This window comes from Rhinatrema bivittatum, chromosome 9 (genome assembly GCF_901001135.1).
Source record: "Rhinatrema bivittatum chromosome 9, aRhiBiv1.1, whole genome shotgun sequence".
In the NCBI taxonomy this organism is placed as follows: Eukaryota; Metazoa; Chordata; class Amphibia; order Gymnophiona; family Rhinatrematidae; genus Rhinatrema; species Rhinatrema bivittatum.
This window is the reverse complement of record NC_042623.1, coordinates 155,102,818-155,127,976: the sequence shown is the minus strand read 5'-3', so window position 1 is coordinate 155,127,976 and position 25,159 is coordinate 155,102,818. Positions and strand designations below refer to the sequence as shown.

Below are 25,159 nucleotides of genomic sequence, written 5' to 3'. Positions count from 1 at the left end.
AACCTCCTCATTGTTGAGTGCCCCGGACCCACCGGAGGGAGGAGCAGTTGGAGGTGAGATCTCTCTGGTTGGAGAGGAACGTGGCCCAACAGAGGAATTTGGATTAAAAGATCTGGAGACAGATTTGGTCAAACCAGAGGTTGTTTCAATGGACTCCCTTTGGGGAATGATGGCAGGTGTGTCCAAACTGATAAAGGAACAAATCTCTCAAATAGCAAGTTTGGGGAGAAAACTAGATTTGGTGTCAAGGACAGTTTTCAAGCACAACAAGAGCAAGTGCATGTGACCGAGACACTAAAGATAGAAGTGAAAAAGTTACAGGACACATCTACAGACCTAGTGTGGGACTCTTTAAGGCGTTTAGAAGCAGTCGAGAATTTTCTCAGACATTTGAATATCAGACTCTTGAATTTCCCCAAAGTCTTGGGAGAAATACCTATTGTGACTTTCAAGAAATATCTTCAAGAGGCCTTAAAAATCCCACTCGAGCAGATACCTTCAGTTAAAAAAAATTAGTTTTTTTAACTCAAAGAACTGGTAATGTTTCCTTAAGGGAGGGGAATAGGCCTGATTTATCGAATCTTACCCAGTACCTGGAAAATTCAGAAGTAGAGGTAACAGAGAGAGCTGTATTGTTTATCTCATTATATTCGGAACAGGATTTTAGCTTTATAATGAGCACTTATTTTAAGAATATGAAAGATTTGTACTTAGGTCAACTGATCCATATATTTCCTGATCTATCTCGGCCGACCCAATTGCGGCGAAAAGTTTTCCTATCGATGAGAGCGGAAGTGTTGGCACTGGGCGCGAGTTTTCATCTTCGCTATCCATGTAGATGTGTAGTAAAAATTTCCAATAATGTATATGTTTTCTTTAACCCAGATCATTTGAGAGAATTCCTTGTTAGTAAAAGCCAACCGCCTTCCATTATTGGATAAAAAAAAAAAAATGTTTGAGGGAATCTCGCCATTTTTGTTTCTTCTATACTGATTTAAATATCTTCTCAATTATAGTAAATACACCCCCTCCCCCCCAAGTTTCTTATATAAATCTGTTGGGATACAAAGTATGAGAAGGATTATATCTATGATGTAATTAGACTCATGTAATGTTTGTAATTTTTATTGCTATTTTGTTTTTACTTGTATCTCATGGGAATGTTTCTGTTTAATAATTTTATTGAACATTTTATGAAATAGAAAACAAGGAAATCCAAGTAAGAAGAGTTTCAGAAGGAAAGTAAAACATGGTTCGGCAAGCATACAATTTAACATATCTCCGACGGTACGGGAGACAGCTGGTTATTGAAATCAAGACATTATCTGGAGTGTACCAAGCAATAAAAAAAAAATACAATAAAACAACTCCCGTACTAACAGTATAGATTACCTAGTATCGAAGTATCCTTACTGAAACATTACAGAGGTAGGAACTAATACAAAATATAAATGAAAAGGAGAGAAAGGAAAAAGGAAGGAAGGAAAGAAAAGGACAGAAGAGAAAGAACCAAGAAAGGGGATCAGAAAAAGAAAGAAAAGAAGGGTATATAAAAAGGAATAGGCTGAGAAAAGGAAATATGGCCCAAATAAAGAAGACATTCAACAATAGGTCATTAAGGCAAAGAAGTTATATAGTCCTCAAGTGGTTTCCAGACTTGAGCCCAGGAGGCCAAACGATTGCACTTAATAGCCATAGCTTTTTCATATTTATAATACATGCAAACAGAATTCCACCACCAAACCTGCGATAATAAATCACTGCGTTTCCAGTTGGACAGAATTGTATGAATAGCAATGGTAAACAGAAAATCCATTAATTTCCTGTGTGGCAGGGAGAGCGATAGAGAAGGGTTTGAACCTCGAAAAAACAAGACAGCATATGTGAGTGGATGTGAGAAGGAAAGAATAGATGTAATCGTTGACCATACCTGGAGCCAAAATGTGTGGACATAAGAACATGAAAAAATCATATGTTCAAGGGTCGCTCGAGGCGCAGCACAAGACCAACAGGTAGGTGAGGTGAGCAAGCCAGCCCTATGTAATCTCCAAGGTGTCCAAAGGGCTCTATGTAAGAGGAAGAAGGAAGATTGTGTCAAACTGGTGGACAGTGTGATGCGGGTAGTGACGGTCCATAGGCGCTTCCATACATCTAGACTAATAGAGGCATCAATCTCCTTAGTCCAAATGGAATGAAGCCCTTTCCGGAGTACATTAGATCCTGCAGAAACTATAATTTTATATAATTTGGATGCTAAGTGTCCTTGAGGACCATGTTTCTGGTAAACCTGTAAGAGGTGTGGGGAAGAAGTGGGCGATACAGAGGAGTAAGGAGAGGCGGCAATAATGTTATGTAATTGAAGCCATGCAAAGTATTGAAAAGATGGCAACCCATATTGCTCCTGGAGTTGAGCAAACGAGCGTATCGTAGCATCTTCTAGTATGGAGGCTAGGAACCAAATACCCTTGGTCTGCCATAATGGCCAATTGAGAGGGTGTTTAGCACAGAGCAATCTAGAGTTCCGCCAGATAGGTGCCAGAGCAGAGTAACTCCATGAACGTATATGCGGAGGGCGGGTGGAGTCAAAAAGAGAGTGTGCCTTATGTAACGAGTGTAGTATAGAGTTAGAGACTAAGCGCTTGGGTAATTGCATCCCCGGGAGGCATGTAAGTGGAAAAGGAGATGCTAAAAAACATTCCAAATCCAGCCATCTGGGTTTGCCTTCTGGGGTGGAAGAAGGAGAGAAGTGGTGATGAGCTTGTTGCAGCATGAAAGCTTGGTGGTAAGCATAGAAATTAGGGAAGTTTACTCCGCCCTCTGCCTTAACAAGTTTGAGTTTGGACAAAGCAATCCTTGGAGTCTTATTCCTCCACAAAAAGGAGGTTAGTATCTGATCGATCTGTTTGTAAAAATTGTCAGAAAAAAAAATGGGAATCATCGAGAGAACATAAGTGATTTTAGGAGCGACCACCATTTTAATAGTATCTAATCGTCCCCACCATGAAAGATGAAGGGGCGACCATTGGATGGCCAGGTCTTCGATCCTTTGGATAATACTAAGTTCAGCATTAGCAATTGTTAAATGAGGGTCGGAGTAAAAAGAAATACCCAAATATTTGATACTTTTGGAAACTTTGTTTATGACAGAGTCGGTGAGATCTACCAGAGACCCAAGTGTATTAAGAGGGAGGAGCTCAGTTTTGTGCCAATTGATCTTGTAACCTGATAGGGCGGAATAGGCCTCAATTTGTAATAGTAAGTTTGGAAGGGAAAGATCAGGCTGAGAAAGAAAAAGTAAGACATCGTCTGCATAAGCCGATAACTTATATTCGTTAGAGCCAATTTGTACACCTTTGATTAGTGAATTCTGTCGAACGGCAATGAGAAGGGGTTCCAAAGCCAGGTTGAAAAGCAGAGGAGAAAGAGGACAGCCTTGGCGCGTGCCTCTATGCAAAGAAAAAAGAGGGGATCGGCGATTATTAAGATACAAAAAGGCCGTGGGAGAATAATATAATAGGTGAATCCATGAAATAAAATTGGGACCAAAACCAAATTGTTTTAGGATAAAAAAAAGAAAAGACCACTCCACACGGTCAAAAGCCTTTTCTGCATCAAGAGAAACAGCGATGACTGGGGAGGAGGCAGAAAAAACCTCTTCATGGATATGAAAAAAAAGTCTGGTGTTATTGGCAATAAGCCTATTTTTAATAAATCCAGATTGATCTGGATGAATTAATGTAGGCAAAAGACGGGATAATCGTGTGGCTAATATTTTAGTAAAAATTTTGTAGTCTGTATTCAATAGGGATATAGGCCTGTAATTGCCAACTTCAGCCGCATCTCTACCCGGCTTTGGAAGAACTACAATACATGCTGTAGAAAAAGTAGAGAAGAGATCAGGTTGAGTCGGTGCAGTCGAGTAATACTGCTGAAGATGGGGTGTAAGTTCCTTGCAAAACATTTTATAGAAGTCTGTATTAAAGCCATCTGGGCCTGGAGCTTTCCCTCCAGGGAGAGCTTTAATGGCAAGTTCAATTTCCTGTGAAGTTATGGGAGTCTCAAGATCTTGAAGTTGTTGCGCCGATAAAGTTGGATGAGTGAGGTTGGAGAAAAAGGAATGAAGTTCTTCCTCCGACGCTTGAACTTCATTCTGATAGAGTTGCTCATAAAAGTCTCGGAATGCGTGTAGGATGTCTACATCTTGCGTAAAAACTTGACTCGAGGCAGATATAATTTTATTAATGCGTTTTTTCTCCGCTCTTTTCTTTAAATAAGAAGCCAAAAGATGTCCGCACTTGTTATTCTCAGCATAGTATGTGGCCTTAGTGTGAAAAGTAGAGAGGCGAACTGAAGCGCTTAGAAGCTGGTTATATTGAAACTTAGCTTTTATTACCGCTGCTAACGAAGCGCTAGTCGGCCGCTGGATGTGTGCAGATTCCAGTAGTGCTATAGAACTTTGCAGGTGAACCATCTCCTCCCGTTCAGATCTCCGTTTATGCGCTGAATAGCTGATAATGGCGCCTCTGATGGTAGCTTTATAGGCCTCCCATAATGTGGATAATGAAATATCAGGAGTAGCATTGGTAGAGAAATATTCGTTTGTGTGAGTACGAATGCAGTCCACGAAGGTTGAATCCGCCAATAGCGAAGAGTTGAATCTCCACAGTTTATCTGTGATGATCGGAGTCAGTAAGTTACATTGAAGGATGATTGCAGCATGATCGGAGACCAGAATAGAAGCAATGTCCGCGGAGAGTTATCTGTGGGATTAAACAATTTGAAGCGAGAAAAAAGTCTATACGGGAGTAGGATGAGTGCGGAGCAGAGAAAAAGGTGTATTCCCGATCTCTAGGGTGGAGAAGACGCCAAGGGTCCGAAAGGCCCAAAGTCGACATGAGATGATTGAGAGCTTTGCTTGATTTTGAAACAGATAGGCGTGCCGTTGATTTCCGATCCATAAAGGGATCCAAAGTCTGGTTAAAGTCACCACCGATGATGGTCTGAGGAGAATCGTACGCAAGGAGATGGGAAAAGGTATCATGAAAAAATGCAGGATCATCTTGGTTAGGAGCATACAAATTGAGGATAGTATAGACCACGTTGTTTATAGAAACCTGAAGGAGATTCCATCTACCATCAATATCTGCTGATTGCTGAATGATCGTCGCATCCAAGCCTTTATGAACAAGAATAGCTGTACCTCATTTTTTATGAACTGCAGAGCTGAAGGAAATTTGGCCCACCCAGTGTCTCTTTAGTTTAAGAGATTCATGAGATGTCAAGCGGGTTTCTTGTAGGAGGGCAATGTCCGCGTGTAGAGAATTTAGGTAGGTAAGAATTTTCTTCCTTTTAATAGGATGCGAGAGACCTTGAACATTCAATGAGACCACAGTGATGGAGGTTTTAGCAGTAGACATATAGGAATGTGAGGGTGAAGTGGAAGGAAAAAACAAACCTTAGGAGATCCTTGTTGGTCGAAAAGAGCAAAACAATTAGAGAAAGAGAAAGGAAGGTTCACAGAGAGAGGAGAAACGAGAAGTAGGAGTATGAGTCAGAGAAGAAGAAGAGAAAAGAAAAAGGATGAGGTTTAAACTCAAAAAAGGGGAAAGAAAAGAAAAAAAATTAAATTAAAAGAAATGAAGAAAAGAGCTATAAAGAAGAAAAAAAAGAAAGGATCGAGAGAAAAAGGTGAATGTGAAAAGGAAAGAAAAAAAAGGAAGGAGTCAAAGGATATCAATTGCAGCTAGCACTAACCGTGCTATTCGGTAAGTCCTCTAGGGACTAGTGATGGGTGTCCAGGCGGATCACTGACCATCTCAGCGATCAGGTCCGCTCCTTCGGGCGATAGTAGAAAAAAAAACCACCCATTGAAATAAAAAAAACACACAATGGTGGAAAAGCAATTCCAGCTTAGAATATGATCAGTTCACACTCCTTAGATGAATCCAGAAGCCTTCATATCGTATCATGGAAATTATCCCATCTAGAGTCCCATCAAGTAATCATGTCTTGTCCCTTATCCACAGACTGAAGAAAGACTTCCAGATCCTGAGGCTGCTGGTAAATCTTTGTATGGTTCAGGTGAGTAACACGCATTTGCGCGGGATACAAGAGACCATATTTCGCTCCTATGCGCTGAAGCCGAGGTCGTAAAGCGAGAAAGGCCTTACGTCTGGCAGCAGTGTCCTTAGCGAAATCGGGAACAAAGAGCACATTATGGCCCTTATATTGAACCGGAGCTTGAGTTCTGGCAGCCGCCAAGATTTGAAGTACTTGCGGATGACGCAGCAATTTAAAGATAATAGGCCGCGGATACTTAGAATTTTGAAGAGGCCTTGCAGGCACTCTGTGGGCCCTCTCAATCTCTATAGGATATTGAAATTCAAGTTGGAGAGTAGAGGTAAGCAGCTTAGTAATAAATCCACTAATGTTGTTACCTTCCTCGCCTTCTGCAACCCCAAGAATCCTCACATTATTGCGGCGATTCCGGTTGGATAAATCCTCTAAAGAATTCCGTATGTGTTCCACGTTCTGCGTTAGCTGAGGAACGGAGGTGGTAGTCAGTAATAACGAAGCCACCTGGGTTTCCACATCATCTAAACGAGTGCGATAAGTATCAAGTTGAGCAGAGACCGCTTGTAATTCTCCGCGTATCACATTAGTGGCATCGATATTAATGTTGATTAAGTCTTTAAGTTGCCGCATTTCAGTTAGGACGACATCCGTTGAGGCCATGACTTTCGCCGGCGGGGCCTTACTTGGTGACGGAGGATCAGCCTTCGACCGTTTCGTTCCGACCGCCGCCGCAAAGGCTGCTTCTATTTTACCGGTTTTGCTTGCTGCCATCGGGCGCGAAGGTGGTTAGGGAGCGATAGAGTCCAATTTTAGATGCTGGAAATTATTATAGAGCAGGTTTTCTCAGTTTAGTAGATAAGCTGGAGCGGAGAAGTTCGCTTAGGCGGCCATTTTGATCACAGCGCTAGAGCGCCCCACTCATGGGAATGTTTCAAACAAAGTTATTCTTTGTGAATTGTGCTTAAAATTGACAAATAAAAAAATAAAGGCACTTAACGTATACGTAAACGCCATAACAAGATTTGATAAATGACCCCCCTTCATCAGATAAATCCACATAACTAACTTTGGTGGAATATACACTGGCATAGCTGTGCCAATGAATATACCCTACTAACTTAAAATTAGCTGGATTTCTGATCTACTATGGGTAAATATGTATAAAATCACTGCTGGGCAGATTAGATGGAACTTTTGTTCTTTATCTGCTGTCATTTACTGTGTAAATGTATCCAGAGAACTTTAGAATTACTCTGTGGCATGCCCAGAGTTAACTGGATATGTTTTCATGCTTTCTCTGAATATCAGAATTAGTTGGTTAACTTATTCAGCGAATTTAATTCTATCCTGGAATGCTCCTAAATTATCCAACTAAATTTTAGCCAGATAAATGGAGGAAATACTGAAAAGCCAATATTTCGTTTTCTGGCTAAATGCCGCTGAACATGGATCAGACTATAAAAATAACACTTTTCAAGGCAAAAAGTTATAGAAATGGGAGAAATTTGTAAAATAGACCCGTATGACATAGTGAGGGCAAAAGTAGTGCCGGCGCCATTTTGAATATTGGCAATACGGCGCGAGTGCAGGAGGTTGCTCCTGGACCCCGCTGGACTTTTGGCAAGTCTTGTGGGGGTCAGGAGGCCCCCCCAAGCTGGCCAAAAGTCCCTGGGGGTCCAGCGGGGGTCCGAGAGCGATCTGCTGCACTCATGACGTCGGGTGACAGGAACCAAAATGGCGCCGGCGCTACCTTTGCCCTGTCATATGGTAAGGGCAAAGGGCCACAGGCGCCATTTCTATTAACGCAGCCGTGGCCCGAGAGCGGAAGATCGCGGGAGATCACGCCGGGACCCCCCCCCCCCCACTGGACCCCAGGTAATTTAAAACATTTTGGGGGGGTTCGGGAGGGTGGGGGATTTGTTTTAAAGGGTCGGAGTGGGTTTTAGGGTTGTTTTGGTGTGCCGGTTTTCCCGCCCTTCCCCGATTTATGATTTTTTACGATTTAAAAAAAAAACAAAAAACATGACGATCAGATTTCCCCCCCCCCCCCAGCCAAAATCGATCGTTAAGACGATCGATCACACGATTCACATCCCTAAAATAGATATTATTCACTGAAACCCACTAAGTACTTCTGCTGTTTTAGCATCTATGTATACAATATATATGGTAGGGATATGCAGAGGGATGGCATATGTTGCATACGGTATTTGTATTCATCGGGGGGGGGGCAGATAAGTTGCATTCGGCAAGAGGGGCCCCCAACACATTCATTCTTATTTGTTTCCTGGCTAAAATTGAACTAACTACAACCCCCTACCCTCCTGACTCCCCCAAGACTTACCAAAACTCCCTGGTGGTCCAGCGGGGGGTTCGGGAGCCATCTCCTGCACTTGCGCCTTTGCCCTTACTATGTCACAGGGGCTACCGATGTCACTGGTCAGCCCCAGTGACATAGTGAGGGCAAAGGCTATTGGCGCCATTTTAAATACTGGCAGCCGACGGCCCGAGTGCAGGAGTTCACTCCCGGACTTGCCAAAAGTCCCTGGTGGTCCAGCGGGGGTCCAGGAGCGATCTCCTGCACTCGGGCCATCGGCTGCCAGTAATCAAAATGGCGCCGATAGCCTTTGCCCTTACTATGTCACAGGGGCTACCGGTGCCATTGGTCAGCCCCTGTGACATAGTAAGGTCAAACCTATTGACACCATTTTTAATACTGGCAGCTGACGGTGTGAGTGCAGGAGATGGCTCCCAGACCCCCTGCTGGACCACCAGGGAGTTTTGGTAAGTCTTGGGGGGTCAGGAGGGTGGGGGGGTTGTTTAAATTCGCTCCTTTAGACGGCCGAATAATTCGGTGAAGATTTGTTGTATTCGTGGGGAATCACGATACATTTCGCTTCCCCACGAAAACAACAAATATGGCCCTATACTTTGCAGATTACCAATACGTTGGAAACGAATGCACACCCCTAATATATGGATGGAAAGCCTCCTCAATCACAAGGCTAATTTTAAAGCATATTTCCTGCCCTGATATATCCTAGTAAAACATATATGAGGTAATCTCCAAGTACTTACTGTGGCTGAGAGCTGAGGCCCATTCAGTTGCGCATACAGGATAGCTTCATTGGCTATATATCGCACCCTCAGCAATGCAAGCTCCATCTCATGTGACCCAGCCATCTCATTTGTTAGATGCTCCAGTGTGGCAATGTACTCCCGCCAGTAGGTATCCAGCTCTGCCACACTAGCCAAGCAGCCCCTCATCACATTCAGACAGTATCCAACACAGGATCTGATTAACGTTAACCCCTGGCAATGTGGACAGTATTGCATTTTCACCAATGCTCTGCTGCAATCCTTCGTTATAACAACATGTCTGTAGTGTTTTATCACTTCAATGCCCATGTTTAGGCCATGGTTAACATTCTGCTTGCCCAGATAGACTTTGACAGTTCTGTAATCATTGCTTTAAAAAAAGGTCCAAAAGGATTTATCTCCTTCCTTGTTAGCCGTAGACATTCTGTATACTCCTCTGATAAATGTACAATTCCAGGGTTTATACGTCGAGTATAAACCAAAGGGAAAAGACTGTCAAAGAACCGTGCAACCGCATTCTCCACTGTTGTCTCAGCCACCAATATGTAAAGAGACAGGTCCATAAAGAGCTCTTTAACTGGTTCCACAGGCCTCCTTTGCCATAGTTTGGTAGGTTGTCTCAAAGAGCGCTTGTGTGTGATTCACCGCAAAGCTAATCATGGACTCAAAGGCCTCTGCAAAAGAAGAAAGAGGTGCAGAAAGAAAATAAGACACTATGTTATGTCACAGAAAATAATGATGTAATGCTTAGAAAATTTTGAAAGATCACTTTTTTTTTCTCTTATAAATAAACCACAACTTGAAATAAATCATAGGCATGCAACAATACAATTTTCACTTAACTTGCCATATCATTGCAAATGAAGCATAACTGTGAACTCGCGATCAAGTGACAAATGGTATAATGCATTTTCAATTTATCTAGTATTTCCAGTGAATGCTTTTAAATTAAAGGTTAATAATGTATTAGCAACCCCATTTACATCTAGGATTTACATATTATCAAACAAGTGTACATGATCAGGCCCTTTAAGATGATATGAATTGCAATTCATTTTAAGAAAACCTATTAAAATGCAGACTGCTCTGTAGCTTTGGTAGCTGCTCATTGTCACAGTAAATCCTTTCCAGTAAGGATGTAACATTCTAGGATCCATATTGGCCATAGATAAAACTGGAGTAAGGATGGAACAAGTTCTTTTTCACCTACTTTCTGAAGGGAAAGACAGCTTACTGGATGGGTGAGTGTGCCCCTAACAGTGTTTTAGGTGGGGTGTCCTATCCATGCCAAATGTTCACATGTCAGGGTAGACATGAGGACTGATGGGGTGTAATATTTTTGTATCCACAACCATGCGCAGACCATGGAGAGAGACACACGCACACATCCTCCGTAATTCTCTGTGGAACTTCTTGTTAAAACTTTAGTGAAATTCAAGGAATTGGTGCTAAATTTGAAAAATTAGTTTGAGCATTTTTTTTTTTTAAATGACATTGGGGTCCACTGTAAAAATATACAACTGGGTCCACAAAATCAAACCATGAATTTGTTCAAAATCACATTGTATTTCTGCAGATTGGCAGATGGCTGAATTCTACAGATTTTGTTAAGCAAACACAATTTTCCAAGCTCAAACTTGAATGTGCCTAGTTAGAAACATACGGGTAGATTTTCAAAGGGATACGCGCGTACCCCCCGAAAACCTACCCCAAACCCCCCCTGCGCGCGCCGAGCCTATTTTGCATAGGCTCAGCGGTGCGCGCAAGCCTCGGGATGCACGTAAATCCCAGGGCTTGCATGGAGGGGCGGTGTCGGGGGCTATTGGGGGGCGTGCCGGCAGTGACAAGGCGTTTTGGGGCGTGTCGCGGCATTTCGGGGGGGCACTGCGGCATGGTTTTGGCCCGGGGCGTGGCCGCGGGCTCCGGACAAGCCCCGGGGACCGGAACTCGGAGCGGGGCAGCCGGCCGGTGCGTGCAAAGTTACGCCTGCTTCCAGCAGGCGTAACTTTGCCAACAAAGGTAGGCGGGGGTTAGATAGGGCCGGGGGGGGTGGGGTTAGGTAGGGGAAGGGAAGGGAAGGTTGGGGTGGGGGTGAAGGAAAGTTCCCTCCGAGGCCGCTCCGATTTCGGAGCGGCCTCGGAGGGGAACAGAGGCAGGCTGCGCGGCTCGGCGCGTGCAGGCTGCCGATTTTGGGGCAGCCTTGCGCGCGCTGACCCCGCCATTTTAATGGGATACGCGCGTATCTATTAAAATCCGCGTCTACTTGTCGCGCCTGGTGCGCGAACAAGAGTACGTGATCGCGCTAATTTATAAAATCCGGCCCATAGTAATGATGGTAGAAAAAGACCAGCAAGTTTCTTATGATAGCAACTGCCACTCCTTGCAGGTTACCTTCATGTTTCTGTTAAGGGAAGTAATATTTACAATCATAGCCCATAACTAAATTACTGCTAGCAACATTTTTACGGGGTGAGTAGCCTTCTTGATGATTTAGCAATGCTGCTTGAACGTGCTTTGCTTTTGGACTTGGCTGTAGAAGCCAGTCCTATGCTTTTTCCCTAATGTCTGCAAACCAAAGCCCGGACAGCACCAACTGAAGCCGAGCGTTAGCTGTTGTCTGAATCCAATTCCCCTTTCCCCCCCCTGCAGACGCAGAGAGCAATGTTGCCTTTGCATCCAAAGCATCAAGGCTAACTGGGTTAAGGGAAGCAATCCCCATGCCTTCTGTTAAGGATAGTAACTGCCGCTCCATGCAGGTTACCCCCATGCACCCTATTCTTCATTTCCAATGGGTAATTTATTCACCAAAAAATGCATTTAGGAACATTAAAATGGGATTTCCTGGGCTGCTTTAGTGCCTGACACTGCCATGCAAAGCACTTGGGTGCACTTCATAGGATAGTTCTCCTGTTCTCCAGACCAGCTGAGGCTACAGATGCTGTGGAGGCAGTTATTGCCCTGTGAATAAAAAGGAGAGTCCTTGTCGTTCATGAAGGAACCCCACTACCAGGCCTCGGACTGAGTATTTCTGTTGCACTGGGCTCTGTGAGTTGATAGAGGTTATAAAATAGGGGGTGAAATCCCAGGTAGTTGCAAAAGATGACAGGTTGCCAGTTCTGATTCAGCTGTAAACCTAAAGAAGCAGGAGGAGGACTGCAGAAAAACATTTTTTTTTTTTTAAGTAAAGTGTATTAATTTCCACTTTAATTTACCATGAAAACCTATTGCACATGTTGGAAACTGAAAAATAAAATGGAATAAATGCATAAAAATAATTCTGTCAGGTGTACTCAAGTTTTTATTTTACATTTTTTAAATGTTTGTTCATGTTCTATATGTTTTAATATTGTGACTGTTTAAAATGTAATCTGTGTTGAAATGTTGGAAATTGTGGGAAAAAAAATGGAACAAATAAGCATGTTGCTTTTGACATTGCTGTAGATATTTAACAGATCAAGATAACAATCCATTAATGACGACTGTGTGGTAACTGCCTTATTCTTAGAAGAGCAATAAAGTGAAATTGAATGGTTCTGACATCATCAAATAATAAAAACATCTTTTGCAGATATTAAGTGATAGCTTGGTAATCTAATAAGTATGTTCTAAACCATAAAAATATTATTATCCCCATGTTTTTGGTTTCTAAACACTGAAACCATGGATATGATTCTTTTCTTTTCACTTCACTAGCTGAATGGTAGGTATTTTTATTATGATGTATCAGTGATAATAGTAACTCATCAGATGTCACTGTGACTCCAGTTTTCATCTACTAGAACAGGGGTCCCCAAACCTGTCCTGGAGGGCCACCAGCCAGTCGGGTTTTTGGGATATCCTCAATGAATATGCATGAGAGAAAATTTGCATGCACTGCCTCCATAACATGTAAATTTTCTCTCATGCATATTCATTGAGGATATCCCAAAAACCCGACTGGCTGGTGGCCCTCCAGGACAGGTTAGGGACCACTGTACTAGAATGTATTTTTTAATTAAAGAAAATGTAATAACTTTGTTATTACATTAAACAGCACAATCAGGATTGTAACACAAGCATCTGGACCTCAAAATTGTTTACAGTTGTAGTACAACAGCAAAAGCATGCAAATTAAAGGCCCATGACTGATCCATTATACTGATCCACTTTCTAAGGAAATATAGTTGAGTCTCTGTCATTTTAATTGCATATCTGACCTAATACACCTTCTTTATCAATAAAGGTTAAACATCACAGTTTATGATGTTAAAACTTTAACATCGAATAATTTTGGGGGAACTAGAGGACTCAGTAATTCCTTCTCTTTGTTTTTCCCTCCAGTTCAATTGAAACCAGTGTGGAGATCCGGTTGCCATAAGACTTCATTCACAACCAACCAGGGTCTTTCCCTCTATTTTAATAGAACCTCCTACTGTTTCTAGTCTGGTCACTATAGCAATAGTTTTGAGACCAGGAGTTATGCACCAGGGCTCTTTCTGGAACACTGTATGATGGATTCCAAATCTGGCTACTAGGTGTTGCCCTTATTGATGACCCAGGATATGGAAAGACATGATCCAGGAACTGAACCATAGACCTTCTGCATGGAAGTATACAACACTTGCTACTGAGCCACCAGGCTGGCTCAAAATATAATTTTTAAAACATCCCAGGAAAACCTACCACACTACAAGGAGAGGAAAACCATAGAGTGGGGCATCCCTCATAGCTGCATACAACTCAGAACTAGAAAATTCTAAGAAAAATCATAAAAGACCTACAACCACTACTACTTGAGGATGAACCACTAACAACAATATACCCTGCTCTTTCGCACCTATTATCAGATATAAGCCCCTTAGAACTGAAAGTTTAGTACTACCACTACTCAACACTTTTATAGTGCTACTTGATGTACACAGCACTGTACAAAAACATACAGGAGGCACTCCCTTATTAGTAGAGCTTACAGTCTAATCAAGATAAACATACAGGGCAAAACAGACTTTGGGAATGTCATGTAAGACAATAGTTAGAAATGAATGAGGTTGTAAGATGGACAATGGGGGTTAAGGTTTAAAAACAGCCCCAAAATGTGGCTTTTTAGACAGGATTTAAATGAGGTGCACCAGTTCAGGAATACTATTCCAAGCATATGGCAGAGACAGGTGGAAAGCGCAAAGCTAGGAACTGCCAGTAGAGACAAAGGGCATAATTAGTAGTGATTTGCCTGATGAGCAGTGTGCATGAGGAGGGGTGTAGAAAGAGAGGAGCTGTAAAGGGAACGTAAAGGGAAACAATGTAGTGACTTGATAAGCAGGGTTATGTGAGTGTAGCAACTTTGGCAAAAGATAAGCCACACAGCTGAATTTTGGATAGATTGTCATGCAGAGAGATGGCTCACTGGGAGATCTGTGAGGAACAGATTGCAATAGTCTAAGCAGGAGGTAATGAGAGAGTAGATAAGGGTTCTGGTAGGGTATTCAGAAAAGAAGGGATGTATTTTGGTGATGTTACAGAGAATGAAAACACATTTTAGCAGTATTTTTTAATATGTGTAGAGAAGAAGAGAGAGTAGTCAAAGATGACTCCAAGGTTACAGGCTGAGGCAACTGGCAGGATTAGTGTTATCCACAGAAATAAAAGTAGAAAGAAGAGATGTGGGCTTGGAAGGAAAGTTAAGGAACGCTGCCTTGGCCATGTTGAGTTTAAGGTGGCAGTGGGACATCCAGGCAGCAATGTCAGAAGGGCAGACTGAGATCCAGGACTGGATTACTGATTAAATATCTGGTCTAGAGAGGTAAATCTGGGAATAATCAACATAAAGATGGTATTGAAAGCCATGAGAGGAAATCAGAGTAAAAAGGAATTAGTATATAGAGAGAAGATGGTCTAGGATAGAATCCTGAGGTTTACTAATTGATAGATGGTGGCAGTAGAAAAGATTCCACCAAAGGAAGAACTAAACATGTGTGATGGGAGTGGTATGAAGAGAACCAAGATAGGACAGAATCCCAAAATCCAAGTGAGGACAGGAGTAGGTGGTGATCAACAGTGTCAAAAGCAACAGATAGATCAAGGATAAAAACTGAGTAAAAGCTTTTGGTTTTAGCCATAAGCAGGTTATTGGAGACTTTGGCAAGGGCTGTTTCTGTCAAACGTAGAGGGCAAAATCCAGACTGGAGTGGATCAAGAATGGCTTCATATGAAAGAAAGTCAAGACAGTGGTGGAAAACAGAGCATTCAAGTGGTTAGAATAAAAAAGGAGGAAGATGGGGTGATACTTGGCAGGAAATGTAGGGTTTAGTGTGAGTTTGAGGAGTGGTGTGATCATAGCATGACTGAAGACAGCAGGAATAATAGCAGTAGAAAGTGATAGATTGAGGATGTGACATATTGATGACTGCAGTAGAGTCAGAGCTGAATTGGAATTGGGTCAGAGGAACAAGCAGTAGGTTAGGAGGCGAACAGAAGATGAGCAGTTTCATTCATACTTCAGAAAAGGAGAAGAGAGTGGCAGAGGCCAGGGGAAGGGTAGAGGAAAGAAATGGGGAAGAGGGAGGTAGAGATGACCTAGCTGAGAACTCATCCTTAATCTAGGTAGAGAATGAAGGTAGGGGAGGGATGTGAAGGAAGTTTGAGGAGGAAATTGAGTATGGCAAAGAGACAGTTGGATAGAAGAGGATTTGTCAGATGGACAAAGCAGTATTGCTAGACAAGTGCAATAGTATCTCTATCACCTCTGTCAAGCTCCCACTCTATAAACTGCTATCAATCAATAAGGAATAGTAGCTTGGGATCTATTTAATGTTTGGGTACTTGCCAGGTACTTGTGACTTGGATTGGCCATGATACTGAGCTTGATTGACCATTGGTTTGACCCAGTATGGCATATCAGAAATCAAAATATAGAAATATATAACCTTGGAAAAACAAGATTTTACTTCAGAGATTTTCAAATTCAAAGTTTACAGTGAACCTTTAACAGAAAATCATTGGATCTGGCAAAATCAGCATTTTCACCATTAACAAAAGGATGATAGATCTATGTTCCTGAGTTTAGAAAGCCATGCCAGAGAACTGAAGAATGCCACTGCTTTAAATACAAGACATAGAAAGTTAAAGGTCGGTATATTTTTTTAATCTTATTAATTCTATATCCCCTTGGATCTGAGACAGCTGGATGATCATGATTTGAAAATGATCTGAAAGAAGTAGTTTACTGGGAAAATCAATGTGGGTTCCCCACAGTCTGGTTTGAAAGAAATGCCTGACCTATATTTCATGTACAAGCAATCTTACAAGATAAGGAAGAAAATGGATTTTATAATATGAAAGATTTATTATGCTAGCAATAGTCCACTCACAAGTCAGAGATATGCCAATGAAAATAAAAGCTTTTCCCCATCTCATTATTGAACCTATATCATTCTAGTATATTAATTAAGTGATTTGTTGCCTGCTGTGAACTCCAGTATACTTCATTATTACATCCTTTATTCAAGTGACCCCAGGACTACTCAAATTATCTATTAAAATCCCAGGTACAGTAGTGGCCGCAGAATTTCACATGTGAAACCTTGCTATATACTCATGCTTGAGACAGATCATCAAGGATACTCATATTCTGCTACTCTATTGGATTATCATATTTAAGAATATATTCAGGACTCCTAATGTGGTATCTTTTAACACCTTTTGTAAAATATATAGCATTATTAGTATTAAGAATATAAGAATTGCCATGGTGGGTCAAACTAAATTCCATTGAGCCCAGCATCCTTTCTCTGACAGTGGCCAATCCAGGTCACAAGCACCTGGCAGATCCCATAAATAGATTTAATTCTTGTTAGTCACTCCCAGGGCTAACAATAGCTTTCTTTAGCCTACCTAGCTAATAATGTGTTATTGACTTTTCCTCTAGTAACTTATCTAAACCTCTTTTATGAAAACATCTGTTTATTGAAAAAACAAGTCATAAACATCCTAACAATAAATTATTTCAAAGTTACAAAAAATATAATCAATAACAAAAGCCAGAAATCCGTACCAATGGAATAAGATAAAATCTAGTTGAAACATGGCTCCTATACCCTCCCTCCCCCTCTACCCATGGATTAACCATAAGTATAGCAACCGGTCAGATTTTCAAAGAGTTAACCACCGCACATCACAGGAGGTAAAATAGAGTTGAGAAATATACTCCAAAAACATTTAAAACTCTTACACACAGATAGCTTTTCTGTACTGAAAAGGTTATGCATTTGTATGTGCCACATAATTAAAGTTGGAGGATCCCAAATGCATTTCTTAATCATAAACAGGATTTCTGTAAGAAGAAGTAAAGATCAATGTCCTGCACACTGTAATTATCAATCATGTCTAAAAAAAATTAATTTAGCATCCAAATGAAAAGACTGACCTGCACACTGAGAAATATATCAAAACGCTTTTTTCCAAAATTATTAAATGCACATGCAGGTCCATATACAGTGGAAATAAGTTCTATCTCAGCAGCCATGATTAAACAGTGTTCTGAAGATATTATCTTAAATGTTAATTTGAAAAGCCCGATGTTGGTATCAATTCGGGGATGCACACCCAGATATGCCTGTAAATGACTAATTTCCTGAGGAGTCTCTCATAGGGGACTTTGTCAAATGCCTTCTGAAAATCCAAATACACTATATCAACTGGCTCACCTTTATCTACATGTTTATTTATACCCTCAAAAAATTCTAAAATGTTGCTGACAAAACTTCCCCTTACCAAAACTATGTGAACTCTTCTCCATTTGTTTATTAATTTTAAATAATTTACAACTGCTTTCCCAGCCAAAATTAGTTGTCGAAAGTGGTGTACAACAGCCATGTTTATATATACAGCCAGTGATTTTATTTTTAAGAATGGCTTCTACCATTTTGCCCATCACTGATGACAGGCTCATCCATCTATAGTTTCCCAAATCACCCCTGGAAACCTTTTTAAAAATCAGCGTCGCATTAGCCAACTTCCATTCTTCAGGATTTGTGGCCGCTTTAAATGATAGGTCACAGATGACTTGTAACAAGTTGGCGATTTCATGTTTATATCTTTTAGACTCTTGGGTGGATGCAAACTGGCATTTTTAATGTTGGTAAGTATTTATAAATGAATTAAAATATTTTAAAGTGTCACTCATGATACATGATGGCTATTGCAAACTCCTTAGATATCCATTGTCAAGGCACACTAAGGCATTATTTATTGATAGAGGTACAACTAGTAGGGCCTAGTCATGTACGCCTACTGCCTAACCATATTAACTTTGGGTTCACCCCTTCAAAAAAATCATTTCCAGTGACAACTAGGGATGTGCAGGGAAAAAAAAAATTCATTTTCGTTTTTCGGTTCGTTTTCGGGAGGATTTTTTCCCACGAATTTTGGTTCATGGATTGCTTGATTAATTTCATTCACATAAAAAAAAGCAAGCAAGCAATTAAAAAAAACAGGCAAAAAATGAAAATGAGCCCTCCTTCCCATCCTCCCGGAAAAATGCCAGTTCCAGGATCTTCCCCTGCCCCCACTTAACCGGTCCGGTAGTGATCCCTCAGCTCGGACTAGGCCAAAACCTCATACATGCAAAGGCTGAGGCTGCAGTAGATTGCTGTGGCCTTGGCCTAAAACAAGGCTAAGGTTGCAGTCTAGTCCTAGGCCCAACACCTGGGCCTCGACCTAGGCCAGAGTCCGGACCCAGGCTTGACACCGTGGCCCAGCCCGGAGGCCATATCCCGACACCAGAATCTCGGCTGGACCCAGACCCAATGCTGCAACCCGACCCAGAGACCGGGTCCCAATGCCAAGGCCTCTCCCTCGACCCAGATCCAGGCCTGATGCCACAACCTGACCTGGAGCCAGGTCCCAATGCCAGGGCCTAGGCCTGGACCTAGGCCCAAAGTCAGGGCCTCGGCCAAGAAGCCTGATTCTGAGCCTCGGCCCAGACCCTGGCCCGGGCTCAGGCCTCGGAACCCAGACCTGGGAGCTCCTCTTCATGCGTCCTTTCTTCGCTCTGAAGCACAATGATGGCGTCTGATGGGGTACATCAAAATGCAACCCAGACGACGGTGGCATTTTGATGTACGGCAATTGTACAGCAATTTGGGGCCCTCCAAATGAAACTAATTAGCCTTATTCATCATGTTCTCCACTTTCGTTTTAAACAAATGCACATCCCTAGTTATGATAATGTTTATAAGTCATAAGGGAATTTGATCATATACTATGTTTTCACCTATCTGTGCTCATATTTTCCAACTTCAGTCTGAATTAACTTGTAAAGAACTCAGAGACAAAGGGCCTTGTTTACTAAACTTTTCCCCCATGGACACAGAATGGGAAAAAAGTATTAGTAAATCTTACTCTAAGACAGTTCAATGCAACTGTAACAGTCCTCTCTGCTTCCTTAGTCATTACTTCATAAATGCTTCTATTAAAAAACTTATAACCCATCTGCCATCCTGAAATGCCCACTGAAACCCCATACAGAAAACAAAGGCAAAGTAAGCTGTTTAGAGCCAGAAAGTCTGTACTATTAATGATTTGGACAGCTGAGATGGAAAGATAATAAGTATATGGTTGCATGAATGGCCAAGGCAAGTTGGCAAGGAAAGTCTGGACTAGACCTAAGCAGCAATGCAAGGGACAAATATGAGAGAGACAGAAATCCTATCAAACAAGGCTCATTGGAGCACAGGCTACAGCCAAAGAGGCAAAACAGAATACTGTACTAATAATTGGAAAAGTCTAAAGTTCAAAATAATAATTTGACCACAATGGAGGAATTATGCCCGCAATAAAGAACTATAACAATGCCAATTATAAAACCCAGTTGCATTCATTATTACATTTCTAGCTGGCTATTTTTTTATTAAACTTTCGAACTTTTTTAAACTTTGGAGGTGATCATATTTGCTGATGACACAAAATCATTCAAAGTTGTTAAATCACAAGAGGATAATGAGAAATTGCAAGAGGGCCTTGCAAAACTGGGCGAGTGGTCATGCAAATGGAATTTAATGTGGAGAAATGCAAGTGGTGCACTTAGGGTAGAGTAACCCAAATTATGGCTACACAATGCAAGATTCCACATTAGATGTCAGCAATCAGCAAAAGGATCTAGACATCATCGTTGATACTATGTTGAAATCTTCTGTTCAGTGTGCAGCAGCACCAAAGAAAGCAAACTCCAATAGAATGATTCCCATGAAAATTATAGCTATTAGGGATGTGCAGAGGGACGCCATACGTTGCATTCGGGATACGTATTTGTCAGGGGGCAAATACGTTGCATACGTCCGTATGGCATCCCAATACGGTTATACGTCTAATCCTATTCGTTACCCGTCTAAAATTAAATTTACTACAACCCCCCACCCTCCTGACCACCCCAAGACTTACCAAAACTCCCTGGTGGTCCAGCGGGGGTCCGGGAGCACTCACACTCTCGGTACCAGTTCAAAATGGCACTGATAGCCTTTGCCCTACAATGTCACAGGGGCTACCGGTGCCATTGGTCAGCCCCTGTCACATGGCCATTGGTGCCATCTTGTGCTCCTGCCATGTGACAGGGGCTGACAAATGGCACCGGTAGCCCCTGTGACATAGTAAGGGCAAAGCTATCGGCGCCATTCTGGTTCCTGTCACCCGATGGCACGAGTGCAGGAGATCGCTCCCGGACCCCCGGTGGACCCCCAGGGACTTTTGGCCAAGTTAATCCCAGCTAATATGTTTAAAATATTAATGAGCTGCATCACAGATAAATTCATGCTGAACAGTTCATTAACCTACTGATAACACAACATTTTAATTTACCTCCTTGACCCTTGTATTAGTTGGGAATCTTGTCTAGTCTCTAATCATGAGGTACTGCTTTCAGACAGTGTAGACCTATTGGCTAAGCAGGAAGGAGGTGGTCAAACTGGTGTAGACTGTATGCCAGGGGTGACCAACTCCAGTCCTCAAAAGCCACAAATAGGTCTACTTTTCATATAATGGAGGCAGTGCATGCAAATCTATCTCATGCATATTCATTAAAGATATCCTGAAAATCTGGCCATTTTGTGGCTATAGATGACCAGAGTTTGCCACCCCAACCTATGCTGTCAATAAATAGAGGCTCATATTTTACAGTGCCATCAATCTGATGCATTCTGCATTCAGTAAATCATACCAAAAAATATATATCCGTTGGTAAATGTTCGGATTCATTTTCAATTTACAAACTGCACAAAGTGATGAACAATGACACTAAGCATTTTATAAAAAAAAAGATCAAATAAACAGCAGACACCATGATGTCTGTGCCAGAGGACCATTTTATGCAAGCTGTTTCACATATGCTTTAACTATGCTTAACACAGCAGTTGGTGTTGTATCCACAATAGCCAAACACAGCTGACCAAACAGTCCCTCTTCTATAAATGACATGTCTGAACAGCGGATCTTTTAAAACTAGCTTTTGGAGAGCAGCCAAGTTATTACAATGGCCCAGAAAGGTTTTGGTTAAACAGCAGGGAATTAGGAACTGCCATGCTATGGAGTTGATTAGACTGTACAACATGATGCTCAGCCACTCCCTAGTGTTAATACACCAAAAGAAACAAAACATCATTACACAGCTTATTTCTCCACAGCAGTCATGGCTTTTCTTTCACGAATGTAATGCTCTACAAACTGAGTCTGAATTAGTACATGAATTTCAACAAAATTTCTGTTGTATGGCATTTCTTCTTACTGAGAATATCATATCTACTTTTGGTTTCAGCCACTACCTTGTACAATGTGGAGGGAATTTTCAAAAGGATTTACATGGGTAAGTGCAAGTACTATTGGAGCAATTTTCAAAAGCTGTTTACTTGAGTAAATTTCACTTAGGTTAGTAAATCCTATGAACAATTCAATTCCATAGATTGCAGCAAATTTAAAAAGCCCACTTACTCGACTAAAGTGCATTTATACATTTAAAACCTAATTTTAAGTGTGTAAATGCTTTCTAAAATCAGGTCCTACATGTTTTACTTCTTCTCTCATTTAAACTAGACATAGCAAACATTCTGTATTTAGGATTTTCTGAAACACAAGGCAAATGCAGAATGAAACCTGTTTGTTAGGATGAATATTTTTGATACGTACAAGTCAAGTTGCAAGTGATTTACGGTATTAATGAGTCTCTAATATATTCAGAATGTTTCATATAAAACAACTGCTAAAATAACTGCTAATGCCCTGCAAATCTGTTACTTTGATACTAATTATGAGAGAGCTCACAGAACTTAACTGTCCAGACTTATAATGATATCATACATATGCTGGCTATTGTCAGCCATGTGATCTGCCCTGATTGGCTGACAACTTTAGCACCCTTTCTTGGGGTTTAAATTCTTCACTGTATTTTGCTGTACAAGTCCGGTCCTTGGCCTGATGCCACAGTGCCTCTTTAACAGTATCTCCAAGGTATGTTTTGTTTTATTTTTCGGTCTCTAGCTGACAAATAGTGTTTTACCCTATGCCTCATGGACTGTTTTTGGTTTTTTTTTAGATAATACACTTTTTGCACAACTGTACCACCTAGACTCTTGGTTGGCTTATTTGTTTAGACACTTAGGGGTAGATTTTATAAATCTACGCACGCGCGTACTTTTGTTCACGCACTAGGCACGAACAAAAGTACGCCAGATTTTATACGATACGCACATAGCCGCGCGTATCTTATAAAATCCGGGGGTCGGCGCACACAAGGGGGTGCACATTTGTGCAACTTGAGCGCACTGAACCCTGCGCGTGCTGCCCGTTCCCTCCGAGGCCGCTCCAAAATCGGAGCGGCCTCGGAGGGAACTTTCCTTCTACCCCCCCCACACCTTCCCCTCCCTTACACCCCCCCCCCCGGCCCTATCTAAGCCTTCCCCCTACCTTTGTTGTTAAAGTTATGCCCTCTGGCAGGCATAACTCTGCGTGCGCCAGCGGGCTGCTGGCGCGCCATCACCCAACCCTGGGGTTGGTCAGGAGGCCTCGACCACGCCCCCGGGCCAGCGCCATGCCCCGACACGCCCCCGGAACGCCCCAAAATTCACACCACCCACCCGACACGCCCCCGACATGCCTCCCTTGCAAAGCCCTGGGACTTACGCGCGTCCCAGGGCTTGCGCACGCCGCCAAGCCTATGCAAAATAGGCTCGGCGCACGCAGGGGAGTTTTAAAAGGGTTATGCGCGTACCTTATGCTCATAACCCTTTTAAAATCTGGCCCTTATTTTGAAATATCCTTTGGGCTAGGTCAGTGGTAGTTCACCTGAGGAGTATATTTAAATATATAGGTTCTTTAAGTTGTGTTATTTTATCTTAACAGAATGCCCTTCTCTAGAATTGTCCTTGAGAACCCACTGTAAACTAAGTGATTCCTTTCATTGGTCTATGCTAGTTTGTTGACATTTCTGATGCTGTATTAGCTATCATTAGTTACTGTTCTGTTAAATTAACATTTCTAATGTATTTTCAATTTGGCTTTATTTAGAATCTATATTGTGGGTCCTTCCCTACGCAGACCCATTGGCAAAATATGACCATGTTGAGGGACTGTACTTGAATATCCATGAATATATCAGCTCAGTCAGCATATTGAAAATTCACCTCATGATATGGGATAATTTCTTCCTGAGATTGAAGTCTTACTCTTTTATCACATATCTTGTTCTTGTTATCACCTTGAGGGTACCATTTGTTGTCCTGCTTCCATTGGACACTGGATGGGTATACTCACCTTCTTCAACATTATTGTGCTGTGTTGGCACTGAATCTCTTGGGCTGAGTGAATCAGATGGGATGTGTTCCCAAACAAAATTTAGAAAGGAAGGGTGGAAAAGCTTCTTTTCAACTGAAGCTCCAAAATGAAGTGTCTTCTCTAACCACAAATCCTTGTTCCACTGAATTGGGAAGAGAACTTCTCCAGGAGAAGAGAACTGAAAAGAAACACCTCTTCCGTAGACTTTCAACACAAAAATCTACAACTCTTCTAGGGAACTCTGTCTTAGATAGACACAGGAAACAACCTTTGCGGTAGTCTCACATAAGGGTGCTGTGGCATAGATGTTATGTTCCTCTCTCCTTCTCTAAATGCATAGGATTTCTACAAGGCTACACCTTCACAGGGGCCCCACATGTACATTTATGAGTTCATTTTCCAAAGTGTTATGCATGTACAATTAGCATATATACATATAAGTAACTTGAACTGGCATACATGGTAATTTATAAATACAAAATCTGCAAGCATATTTTTAGTTTTGCACATATATTTACCTGCGCAGAAAACGGGCAGTCCAGGGATGTTCTGGAGCGGGATCAAGAAGAATGCACATGTTGCTATTTGGTAAGAAACTTACTTGAATACATTAAGCAACTTATTTTCACAATTTTACACTTACTAATTATCTAGCACAATTAATATCACACTCATCTGTTGTCTGCTATTATTGGGTGGGAGGTCTGGATGAACTGGGGTGGGGGGAGTTCACAGTGAAAAATAGGAGAGTTTCAATAATCTTGTAAACGACTGGGTAAACTGGTGGAAGTATCGGCAAACTGGTGATTTCAATAACACACGCATATTTAACAACATATTTACTTCTGCATATGAATCAGGGTTTTACACAAGCAAGTTATATTTTTTTGCACATAAAATATGTACATTTATAAGTAGGAAAAGTACTCACTTTCAGTGCTTTGAAGATATTCACATGTAACCAAACATAAACACACATGTTGGGGGTAGGTATATGTGTATTTTACAACCTGCATAAACCTCAAATGCACAGGTTATAAAATTCTGTAGTAGATCTCCACATGGCCATATACATGTGTATAAGGGGATTGCATGGAGTTCTTTGATAATTACCCTTTTAAGTTTCATAAATTATGCAATGAATAGACATACTGTTATATTTAGCTATTATGCTATTATTAGGGATGAATTA

General features: G+C 41.6%; 1 protein-coding gene across 1 annotated transcript in view; it reads right to left on the bottom strand.

Annotated features, from left to right (window-relative positions):
* Nucleotides 1–6,993: 6,993 nt before the first annotated feature.
* LOC115099582 (glypican-5-like) overlaps nt 6,994–25,159 on the bottom strand; it is a 197,878-nt gene continuing 179,712 nt past the window's right edge. The window contains 4 exon segments of the mRNA XM_029617315.1: nt 6,994–7,035; nt 9,154–9,500; nt 9,503–9,761; nt 9,763–9,848. Of these exon segments, the coding sequence (XP_029473175.1) occupies nt 6,994–7,035; nt 9,154–9,500; nt 9,503–9,761; nt 9,763–9,848 (734 nt within the window).